Source organism: Oxyura jamaicensis, chromosome 19 (assembly GCF_011077185.1).
Source record: "Oxyura jamaicensis isolate SHBP4307 breed ruddy duck chromosome 19, BPBGC_Ojam_1.0, whole genome shotgun sequence".
NCBI classification, from domain to species: Eukaryota; Metazoa; Chordata; class Aves; order Anseriformes; family Anatidae; genus Oxyura; species Oxyura jamaicensis.
Window position 1 is genome coordinate 3266631 of NC_048911.1, and position 12267 is coordinate 3278897.

Below are 12267 nucleotides of genomic sequence, written 5' to 3' on the forward strand. Positions count from 1 at the left end.
CCCGTGTGTAGATACAGCCTGTTTGCTGCTTTAGCCCGCTCTCATTTTAGGCCTGCGGAGGTAGGTTGGGACTTGAGCAGGAAAGAACCTGTCTTGTTCTTACGACTTTCTCTCTAACTATGGTCTTATTGTCTCCTTAAATCCCTATGTAAATCTGTGGGTACTGTGAAAATAAAAGCTGTAATTTTGAGTGACATGGTTGTATGTAGATCAGGATTCCCAAACTTTCAGACTCATGGCCCAAAGCTTTCAGACTAATGGGCCACTCTTAAAACTCAGCACTTCTCATGGGCTACTGTGACTCCTGATTTCATTGGAAACAGTATAAAAATCATGTACTTTTGCTGTCTAGCTGCTGATGGCTTTGATGTGGCCAAGCAGGTGTCTTATGACTTGCAGAACCACTAATCTAAGTAATGATTAAATTAACAATACGTTTGTTACCTGGTGAGGCTTTGCAGTGGCATAAAGACAATTTCAGGTGTGTTTCTCCCTATGGTTAGTAGTCCTTCCAATACAGCAACAGTCTTTAGCTTCACACTCAATTATTTCTGGTCTGTATTGTTGAATGAGTAGTTCAAATAGTATCTGCAAGGGCTGTCTTTTTTTTTTTTTTCTCTGTGAATTTATCTGCAGCCTCTTCTTTCTGTGCCAGTGCAGTGGTTTTGCCCCTACCTGTCATTGTTTTTTTTGTTCCTGTGCAGAGAACACAGAGCCAGGATGGGTTGAGGTGATTGTGGAAATCCTCCTCTCCCTCCTTGCCCAGCCCAGCCTGCTCATACGTCGGATCTCCAAGAGTGTGTTTGGACGCATTTGCCCTAATCTGACCAAGAAGGGCCTGCAGCTGATCTTAGATGTAAGTGAGACATTAGTAGGGCATTGTACTGTGTGCCTGTCTTGTCCCTAACAGATATAGAAGCATGTCTCTGTTTTGGGATTAAATAAAAGCCTCCTTGATTTAGAAAACGTCTGTCACAATGTGTGCTGCTGAATTATAAAAGCAGCTTGCAGACAGTTTCTTTGTGGGAGCCTGAGGTCTGCTAGTTTTAGGCTGTATTCGTTAGTAGTTTTAGCCCAAAGAAATTCCTGGGGCATTTTATGTAGCTGTTAGGTTTTATATGTGAGTATCAATGGTAACTTTTTCTTTATTTCTAGAAAGGCTAAGAGTAGAGGTGCTAAAAATAACGGGCACTGAAAATCTGCATTGGTCACATCAGTAAGGCAGTGTCTACTGAGAGAGTATTATAGATTGCAGAGATCAGCTGTCAAGTACTTTATAGGATGAACCTAATACTTAATTTGTAACAAATCAAAATGTATGACCTGTCTCCAACATCTTCAGTTTTCTCCACATTTTTTTGTTATTATAGAAAGAAGAACCTAACATATTAACAGACATGATATTACAAGCCAGGAAGTTGAACACCCTTGCTTACTATGTCATCATGCAGCTCTCTGGCTGTGCTGAAATTCATGTCTGTTGTATACACAAAGGCACCAAAACAAAGCACTGAAAAAAAGAAAAACAATTCCTATTTTCTGCAGGTTCTTGATCCGTACCAAGATCAGGATGAAGAAAGTGCTGTTGTTGTGATGGAAGAATCAGACAAAAAGTTCAAGTCTGCTCAGGACACGGTAATTGATGGGCCATTGCCTGTGCCAAATACTTTTCAGACCTTTGCCATTTAAAAATAATGTTTCTGCTGATCTGTGGTAATAGATGTAACTGCATTTTTCTGTCTTGAATGAAATAGCTGTTGTTCTATTAAGATTTATTTTAAATGTGCAACACAGAAATGGTTTGCTGGAAGTACGTGTTTATTAGTCTCTTGGGCTTGAAGGAAAACACTGTTGTAGGTATGGCTGTTTGAATAGGTGAGACCTCTTGAGAATGAATGACTGCATCCTGAGATTAGCACAGGCCTCTCGTTGGCAGGCACAGATTGAATCATTGCTGTGATGCACAGTAACCTGAATTCAAGATTTTGGATTCTAAGAACTACAGAAATTCGAGTCACAAAGCATTACAGGCATTAGCAGAAAGGGAAGTCAGATGGGGGCTGTTAAATCAGTTCTTCCTTGGAAGCTTCTTTTTAAGACTCATTAAATGCGACAGAGAAGTCTGTATTATGTTCTGCTTTTAGCTCCTGTGAAGACCTGGTATCTCTGTTGTTATCTGAGGGGTCCTTACCCGAATCTGAGGGCTGTGGGCAATATAATGGGGTGAGGGGAGGCTTGAGTTTTTATTTCTGAACAGTTACACACCTGAGAATTGAGTAGGGCTTGAAGAATGGACGGGTCAGGAGATGAACTTTTCTTCCTCAGGATGATGAAGAAAGTGAGGACTCCTCAGATGACAATGACTCTGAGGAGGAGAATGACAGCGGAGATGAGGAAAAGAATGAAGAAGTTGATGAAGATTTTCGCAGTCAGCTGATGAATGTTCTCAAAGCACAGAATGTATTGGTATGTTTTGAGTGTCTACCTTGATGCAGGTACCGGGAGGTTTGGGGTGGTAAAAGATTATTGAACACCTGCATCTTACCTGAGCCTATGCGGTGACAACCCTGTCAGTCATCTTTGTATGGCATTTGATGCAGGAGGTCAGGATCTTCAAAGAAAGCTCTGCCAATAAGTCACTTTTTCTTTTATTTATTGTTAGTGTGTCTTGAGTGCTATTGCTTGCCTAGTCTAGCCTGATAACTTGTTTTCCTGCCTGCAATAAAGAAGATGGATGTGATCTAAAGCACTGAGATATTGCTATGTGGTGTCTGTGTTGGCTAGCCTGTGTGGAGGAGCGTGATCCCTGTGGGCCACTCTGGAGCCTTCTTGTAGCAGTGCTGGAGTGTGGCTTAATGATTCCTATAATGTTTATGAACATAGCAACATATTAACCTCTTTATTGAAGGAAAAACAGTGCAGAGGGAGTTAGTGTCCAAACCCCAGGCCTCTTTACACTCCCAGTCCTCTAAGTGTTGGTACTGTGCGGCCAGGATTACCTAACAGGAAATAATGAGCTACGTTTCTCATTGGTCTGAGCATCTGTTTTCCTTCCCCATGTTGCTGTTCTGGGTCTGGAGGTAGCTACATCCCCACTGTGAATTTGCTCTGAAGTGGCCATGGTTCTCCTCTCCCTGCAGGGTCAGGACACTCCCAGCCAGGTGAGGGGTGGGAACTGTTTTTGAAGTACATGGAATGACATGTAGCTTCTGCATTCTGAAAAACAAAAGGGAGAAGATGAGAGTGATGAAGATCTGGATGATGAGGCTATGATGGCCCTTGACAAGAACATCTCGGCCCTCTTTGCGGAGCAGCAGAAACGGATCCAGGCGAAAAAGGATGAGAGAGACAGGATTCGGAAAGAAAAGATCCTGCGGAGGGATTTCAAGATCAAGGTATGAGATCTGTGTCTGGTGCAAAGAGCTTTGGTGAACTAGCGTGCTGGTTGTAGCCTACTGCAAGCCACGCGCTACTTAACATTAGTTACGATGTGCCTTAGTTGAACAAACACATAAAATCTCTCCTGTAACCTTGAAGCCTAAGCTTTTCTTGTCTTGTTAGGCTCGTTAACTCCGGAGGGTTGTGGTTAACACCCCCTGGTTATTTGTGTCTGTAATACTGACCTGAGGCCACCTGGTGTCAGCATGGGCTGTCCAGGGTGTTCGGGCATCCAGGGAGAGCTGCAGCTGCTCACGTATCGAAATGTCTGCTGTCAGGGTAGCTAGGAGGAAAGCTGATAAGTGTCGTCACCATTGGCTTCACTGCAGTTTAGTTTCGATGCTGGGCAGTAAGAGGATGAATTTATGGTAATTTGGTGTCTGCAGGTCAAAGGGGACTTGTGGGTGTAAGAGCTATCGGTCAGTGGAGCTAACAGGGATCTGTGCCAAGTTGTGGTGGCTGCAGGTCTGGCTGGGTGTCAGTGACACTCGTAACTGCTTTTTTAAATGATGTCACTGCAAAAAATAGGCTGAAGTCAACCAAGAGCTTTTAATCTTCAGTTTCAAACTTCTAATCTTTACGGTCTCATGCTGTAGCATTACAAGTGGTAGGATAAGGTACACTGATCTTAGCTGCAAATACAGTTTTCTTCAAACCCCTTCCCTGTACCTCGCTCTGGTCTGAAGGAGCTGTGCTGGGTAGATCCATCGTGTTTCCCTGTGTTCATTAGTTCCCTGCTCAGTAACTTTATGTTTGCAGGTGCTGGATCTGATTGAAGTGTTCCTGAGTAAGCAACCAGAGAACCCCCTGGTGTTTGACATCATCGAGCCTCTGCTTCAGGTGATTGAACAGTGCATGAGCTCAGACTCGGACAAGCAGGAGGTTGATTTTCTCCAGAAAACAGCTCTTATCTTCACGTAAGTGTCTGTAATCCTCCAGCTAATTGGTGAGGGCTTTTGTTAGACACCAGTAGGGTTGACTGAATCCTAGAAATTAGTCTTTTTAACACTGGAGACAATTGCTGTGCTTATGGATGGTGTAGAATTAGATTACTGCACATACACACATACACAGTGCTTAGCTATAACCTTCAGGAAAGCAATCAGGATCTGGGTTTACTAGTCTAAGGGACTTCAAGAGTCAAGTGTCAAACCTACAGAACAAACAGTTGGTACTGCAGGCACAGTACCACATTGCTGAATATCTCCACAGGCCTCTGACCTCTGAGTCAGACCATGTGACAACTCTGTACACTTACAGAGTTCTTGTTGTGCCTGGAACAAAACTCCCAACGAATTATTATTAAGACAGGCAAAGTGCAAATTGTTGCAGCTCATTGCCACAAATGAGGCAGGATGCAAGCTAGATGGAGGCATAATGCCTGGTGTGTGATGTGGCCTCTGTACACCACTCCCTGACATCCTCAGCACTGCTCTAAGGTGCTTTCAGTGCTGATCTCTACCCGCTGTTGAGAAGCAGTTCTGCACGAGCAGGGTTTGAGGCAGCCAGCTTCACTTTGTGGGAGCTTTGCAGGAGAGTTGACTTTGCCACCTGAGTAAGTTGCTTGAGGTGAAGAGCAGTTCTTGCCTCAGCAAAGACTGCTTCTTTTGCTGCCCAGAGCTAGCACCATGTTTGTGTATGTGTTTCCCTAAGCCCAGTGAAAAGGGTTCGTAGTTGTCTGTTCTGCAGAGCTGTTTCTGTAGGTAATGGCTTTGAGTTTGTTCTTAATGCACTTTCAGGAACTCATTGTGCCGAGCGAAGCAGTACTGCAAGAGAGTGGAAGCCCTGCAAGATGATTTGCATGCCTTTGTGGAGAGGCTTGTGAAAAAAGCCTGCAAGCACACTGATTCCTCAGTGGCTCTCTATTATTTCAGGTAAGTGCTAAGAAGGAGCTTCTCTAATCAGTGCTGCAGGCCGGGTTGTGACTGTGGCTGGCCTGTAAGCAGGCATAATGTTGCTGGTTAAAACAGTTCACAGAAGTGAGAGACTCCATGAAGGCTGGCTGCCTGTGTCTGTTTACATGAGGACTAGTTTACATGAGGACACGTCCTGACGGTGTGAAGCATTTTGAAACAGAGATGTCAATTTTTTGGTGATGATCTTCTAGGGGCTCTGTGATACAGCAGTTGTCTTTACAGCTTTGCTAATAGTGATGGGAAGTGCTCTCTGGAGGCTTCATCAGGGAGTAATGAATTGTGTGTGATTCAGTGCAGGGATGAGTGTAATTTATGGACTGTCTGCAATGATCATTCTATAAATCCTGGGTTTTCCTGTCTCCGTGGTGGCTCAGTGAAGACAGCAGTGACTGTGGCTCTTGTTTGTACAAGTGTTCATTCCTTTGCCACTGACCACAGGTGCATTAGGATAAGCCACACGTGTATCTACTAGGAAACATGCGTAATCTTGCTGTTCCCTAATACAAACAGAAGGGCCATTTACCAGTAGGCTCTCTTGTGGCTTGCAGGCAGATTCAGGGAGACTTTCAGACTCCATCTGGGATTTCTCAACACAACTGTATGTAGTGGGTACCATGCTTCATGGTCAACCCAGTGCCGTTGGGCAGTGCTGGCCCTGCAGCACCCCTAGCCCGTGGTTGTGCAGAACCCATGGCAATTTCTGGCAGTGCATGGCTGGCTGCGTGTGCCACGCGGCTCCCTGACACCTTCTGGCAGTGCCAGTGGAGCTGCTGTGTGCATGCACAGTTAAGGCAACGCTTCTCAAAAGTAGCAGGCTGGCTGCATGCTCTCTCAGTTGATTTACCTGAGTTCTGCTGGGAGGGCTGCACTGCAGCGCTGGCTGGGCTCTGCAGGCTCTCAAATCCTGGGCAAAAGTAGGAATTCTAAAGTTGTGCTAGTCAAAACTGGTAACAAGAGCTTGAGGAAACGAGGCTGGTAGTGAAGATGTGTGTGACTGCAGTGACAGCCAGTGAAAAAGGATGCAGCCTCCTGAGATTTGTCTTTAAATCTGGTAAGAGTGGGTTAGGTTGCAAAAAGGGACCCTCTCAGGCTCTTTAACCTCTCTCGGTAGGGAACAGGCTGCCCGCATCACCTGGCCTCTGCCCTCAGGTGGGTCTGCAGTGGCACTGTGGTAACTGCTCTGTTCTCCCCATTTTCATTTCTTTTTAGTGCCTCCTTGTACCTGCTCAAAGTGTTGAAAGGCAACGTGTCTGAGAAGTCTCCAGCTCCTGTCTCTGTGCCAAAGAAGCAGAAGAACACCATCCCACAGGCTTGTCAGGTAAGACAGCAGGCTGCTGTCAAGGCAGTGTTTTTGCCAGTGAACTTGCATTACCCTGTTCTGCTGAGTGGGCATTGCTTATCCCGTCTCTCTGTTTCCGCTGTCTGCAGATAGCTGTCTCCACAATTTCTTTTCCGTGCCATAAGCTGTCACATTCCCCTTCCCTTCTGCCTCACCCTCTGCCTTTGCAGTGCCCGCTTGCCCATAGCCAGCAGGGGCTGCTGGTACACAGCGGATCCAGGTTAATTTATCCTCATGTGTATTTACGTTGCCCTCCTGGCTTATTTGCTGTTCTTTCCGTTAAGCTGTTTGCAGTCTCTGTGTTTTCTGGGAGGGTGCTGAGGAGCAGGGGTACACGGGGCAGTGATGGATGTGGGTGAACTCCTCTCTCTTGGAGGTTTGGACTGAGTAATCTCAGACTGAAGAGAGAGAGGAGCAGCCCTGATTTCAGTGGTAGGTGTTTGCAGGGAGGGTCTTCATCTGGTTTTGCTTTGTAGGCCTGTCATTTGGGGAGCCTTGCTGTGCTTCCCTTTCACCTGCTGTCTCTGCTGAATTTTACAGCTCTCTGAATTTGGTGCCCCTGTGTGTTGGGCAGCTTGGTGCAGTCCCCTCCACTAGAAACCAGGGAGCAGGATTTCTCCAGCTAGCCTGTACTTGCCTCTGAACCTCTTAAACTATGTGCAGGGCTTAGTGCCTTAATCCCGCTGACATTTCAGGGGGGAGGAAAATAAACAGGGCTTCCTCATGACCGGGGAGGACCTGGAATTTACAAACACTGAGATATTATTAGCAGCTGAAAAGATAGTGAGTGTTTCTAAGGCTTAGTGAGGGACCAAGAGTGCTAATCCAAGCAGCTCTTGTTCTGTGCTGGGCCTTCCTGGAAAGAAAAACAAAGGAGGAGATGTTTGGAGAATATAAACACCCCACTTGTTGGGTGAGACGTGCTGCATCCTTGTGCAGCTTCAGAGCAAATGCTGTTATTGTGGGAACAGGGCTGTGGTCCGAGACCACAGCCAGCAGCTGAAGGGAGTTGGTGGTTTTAGGGAAGTGACACAGTCCAGTTTGGGTGCTGGTGCTGAGTCTTAAAAGGTTTTGTAGAGGGAACCAGAGTCAAGTGAGGTGTGTTTCCAGTGAGCATTTCTTTGTGAGCATGTTCTGGAGCTTTTCAGGAAGTCGCAGAGTAAAACTAGAACAGACCCTGTGATGCAGTGGCCAAATGGAAAAGCCTGTTACTACACGGGATTTTTTTGTAGTAATCATTTGCATAGGAAGGGATCAATTTTTTTTCCCCTGCATCTGGGTACATCAAGGAAGTGTTAAGCAGAGACACTTCAGACCCATCTTCCCTCTTCTAGTTGAGCTTGTGCTCGGTTGCAGTAGCAGTAGGAGTCTGACCTGAGAACAGGGCACAGCATTAACATGGCTTTAATTTGCTGTATGGCTGTGGAAAAATTCCTTGGGCAGAGGCCTGCAAAAGACCCATCTGCTATTGTGAAGATCCCAGCTTTGATCACCTGGGCACTAATTCTTCCTTCTGTTCTCGAGAGCTGTGTTTCCCTGGCAAGATGAGAGCAGTCAGGAAGGCTAGGACGTGGTGCTGCACTCTGTTCAGCCCCATGCTGTTAGTTTAGATCCACAGGGCCTCTGCAGGTCTCAGTTGTGTGTCTGGGTTTCTTGTTCCCCACCAGAGGGGGATATTAGAGCATTTACATGTTTCTGGGATTGCTGGGTCCCTGATCAGCACTAGGGCTTGTCTGCAGCGCTTCACTAACGTGGTCGTACTGCTATGGGAACTTAGGAGAGCACATTTGGGACCTGCTTTGTTTTGTCTTGGTTCTATGTGCTAGCTCATATGCCTGTATTGTATAAACTACCCAAGAATATCCATCTACTGGAAAAATATGTGTGCACTGGTAGAAATAAATTGCTTCATTTAGCAATGATTTATTCTTGTGTTTTAGGGAAATTTTTTTTCTTTTTCTTTTTCCCCATAGGTTTTGAGCACTGGCTGCTTGGATTTGGAGAGAGTGACTGCAATATACCAGCAGGCACTGACGCAATTCCTGACTAAACGCAACAGCTCCCTTACGAGCTCCATGTTTCTCGATCTCTTCACCCGCTTCCCAGTAAGTGTTGCTGTCTGTCTTTGGTGGCTCCAAAACACAGCTGTAAGCCTGGTGAAAGTAGGGAGAGAAACTTTTACATTTTCTGTGGGTTTTTAAAACTGCTGCAGGGTTTCCTCAGATGTTCACCTACTTAAACTCCTAATACTGCATGTTTTGATAGCAGTGCTGCAGAAGGCGAGGATCTCCTTTGTGGTTTGGGTTGGGATACAGCATGGAGAATGTAGATGGATAGAAGGCTGCTCTTTAAAGGATGCCCCAAAAAGCTCTAATTCTCTGCCAGTATTTGGCACAACATGGAAGAGCAATGCTTGCACAAAGGCAGAACTTCTGTTCAACTTTGCTTTGACTGCATGCTCCGCTTCTCATTTTTTTCCCAAGAAGGCTGTAGGGTGTAGAGTCTAATCGGAGTCTAATCTGCAAACTGGATGTTCAGACAGTGTCAGTGTCCACAGTCTTTGAGGCATTTCCTGCAGACTTTACCCATGCTTAGAGCTGCTCTCCACTATAAGGACAGCCAGTTTTTAAGAAACTGCCCTTGGGTCTGAATGCCATACGGTTCTTCAACAATTTTTAGGTCAGAGGAAGAGGTAGAGACAGCAGCCAGAAACCCTTTTTCAAGGATCTTCTACCTTTTAGAACTGAAATCTGGAGGGAGGGTGGGAGGAAACACAGGCTTCTTTAACTGGGGAAGATGCTTCATACTTCCAGAGGAGGAGGGAATCCATTAAGGAGAAAGTTCTTTAGCATACTACGTTTCTTAGGATACCATCCCATGAGACTACCTGTGTGAGCCAGTGAAATTAGGGGAAGAGAAGAGTTACATGCTGTGCATTTGGATAGCAAGCTTAAAAAAACATCTGCAGGTTGCTTCTAGAGCCTGTGGATTCCAAATGACTGTTCCTTGCAGAAATGCCGTTCTAAGTCTTTAAGCTCATCCCTTTTATAAAACAAAAGTAGTGATTTATGTAGATACTGGCCTTTTTAAAGCTGGGTTTTACTCACTTGCTAGAGCTATCTGTTCTTTTAGCAGTCTTTCTACCCCCCAAAAGAAGCCATTTTAGGTGGCGTAGTTGAAATAACCATCTACACAAGACATCAGTGATCTTTGCAGCAAATTGCTATCTGTGTTTTGGTAGGGCCAGACCTTCCAGTGCCTGATAGACGGCACAGGAGGTCTGCCAGTAAGGTATTTTCAATCCACGTGCTTTCTTGTTTCTTGTGTCTGGATTTTTTCTCCCCGTGGAAGGATTTTGTATAGAAGCTTAGAAATTGTTGGATTATGCCAGAAAAGAGATTCAGCAGTCTTTGCTGACTTTCACCCCTACTCAGGAAATGTTGTTTTGATCAAGAATTGTTGCAGGTTGCAACTTTAAGATAACCTGTCTGTAGAGAGGCTTTCCTCCTGGGAATTACTTCTGGCCCCGTTAGCACACAGAACATCAGAGCTTGGGGAAAGGTCTGATCCCAACTCTGCTCTGGGACTGTTCCTGTGCATGAAGTCAACTGCCTCCATAAAGTGTCAGGCAGATACAGGCTTAAATCAAGAAGTAGCAGAATGCAGGAGGTGAAATCTTTGCCTGATTTTTTCCAAGGTCAGAGTTTTGCTGCTGATTTTGTTGTGACCAAGATTTCACTCAGGCTGGTGTGAGCGAAGCTGCTAATTTTCAAATAAGCTGTTGCTGATCTCTGGGCACTTTTCTTGCGGCGTTTTCTTCTTGCTCAAAAAGCTGTATAAAATATAGACCATTTTGCTTGAAAAACAAACCTTTCTGTCAGCAAACCACTAATAAGAGACTGGGTCTTTCTTTGTTACAGATCATGTGTAAGCCATTAGTAGACATTCTCGTCAAGTCTATCACAGCGGGAGCCAGGCAACATCAGCAGGTAAGAAAGCAAGCAAACAAACAAAGCTATATTAAACAGTCAATCAGGGAAGTCGCTTAATCACGGCAGTTCAGATGATGTTTAATATGCTTATTGCTGCCTTTAGGGCTGCCCAATTTTGAAAACTGGGCTTCCTGGGGGGAGAGCTTTTGCAAATACTGCCTTGCCAATTGAGGTGTGTGACTAAAGTTGCGGAAACAGCTTATGTATTCACAGTCACGGAGGTTCTTTGGTAGCATCTCCTTTAAAAACTGCCTGCAGCTTCCAGGGCTGAAGCCTGATTGCTGTAATGTTGCCTTCAGTCACTTATTCCTTGATTACTTTCTTGTTGGTAAGATGTTCCTCTATGTTAATGCAGCATGTCGTAATCCTTGCCTCCTAACTCTAGCTCCAAGTTAGCTTCTTGAATCTTGCTCTGTGCCTTACCAGCTGTCCTGCATTTTCTAGGCAACGTGCTTCTGTGTCTAGTTTGCAGCCACCTGTGCTATAGATCCGATTTTTGATGGTTCATTGCATGTGCCTGACTAACACAAAATTAGTGGAGCTTTATCAATAAAACGTTGCAGGGTGACTGCACAGCTCACTGTTGCATGACCAGGGAATGATTCCTGTCTGTGTTTTCACTGCGGCGTGTGCTGCAGTGGGGGTGTCTTCCATGCAGTTAATAACCAAAACCCCTTTAGGCCAGTAGCATTGTGTCTCAAACTTTCCCACCCCCTAGCAGTAATGTGCATTCGTCCCCTGCAGGAGTGCATCCTAGATCGACTTTTCTGTTTCATAAATAGCTGTTGTATTGTTTCTGAACTCTGGAAGGAAAGCGGAGGGATCTAGGTATGAGTTTCCTTTAGGGCTGCTTTACATTGTCTATGAAAATTGCATTTCAGGTTCTTTTACCTAATAGGAGTTGCTCTGATTTAAACTAAACAACAACACCAACACCAAAAAAAAAAAAAGAAAAAGAAAAAACGAAAAAAAAAAGAAAATTAAGCTATGAGTAATCTCAGTGGGTAGGAATAAGGATGTGTTACACAAATGACAAACAAATTAATTATAAGGTATGTACTTGATCCTATCCTCAAGAGACCAGAACAACATCCCAAGCAGACAACTTCATTTATGTGGGTATCTTCACTTCCCTACGGGGAACAGCATTGTCCTTTCTTCACAGCTTCCGCAGTTATCTGCACAAGCTTTGTTTCCAGAGCCAGTTTATCTGTGGGTGGGAGGGGAAGGGGAGGACGTGCAGTGTGCTGTATGTGGGAGGGTGGATTGAGAACGTGGATGTGCTGCTGCTTAAACAAAGGCAACGTGGAGAGTAAGCTGTATAAAGCTTTTAGAGTTGCAGCTTTACTTTTTTGCAAACTGCTTTCTTTTCAGGAATTCTGGCTTCCCCCCATCATGTGGCCAATTTGTCAGCTTTTCAGTTAAAATTTTTCCATTGATTCTTAATGCATATTTTCAATTCTCAGTGCTTTGGTGGTGTCCGATGGGGACAAAGCTAGATGAGCATACATGGCAAAGTGATACCAGGAGCAAAGCAGGGGCATAACTTCCCTGGAGCCTCTGCAGCCTCTGGGGGAGGGAG

At 45.1% G+C, this 12267-nt stretch overlaps 1 protein-coding gene across 1 annotated transcript in view; it reads left to right on the top strand.

Moving 5' to 3' along the window:
- Positions 1–12267, top strand: part of MYBBP1A (MYB binding protein 1a) — a 61149-nt gene that overhangs the window by 12227 nt on the left and 36655 nt on the right. Inside the window, exons 15-23 of the mRNA XM_035343308.1 lie at positions 705–856; positions 1546–1635; positions 2326–2466; positions 3231–3395; positions 4198–4355; positions 5178–5312; positions 6564–6672; positions 8667–8798; positions 10614–10682. Coding sequence (XP_035199199.1) covers positions 705–856; positions 1546–1635; positions 2326–2466; positions 3231–3395; positions 4198–4355; positions 5178–5312; positions 6564–6672; positions 8667–8798; positions 10614–10682 — 1151 coding nt within the window. The remainder of the gene's footprint in view (positions 1–704; positions 857–1545; positions 1636–2325; positions 2467–3230; positions 3396–4197; positions 4356–5177; positions 5313–6563; positions 6673–8666; positions 8799–10613; positions 10683–12267) is intronic.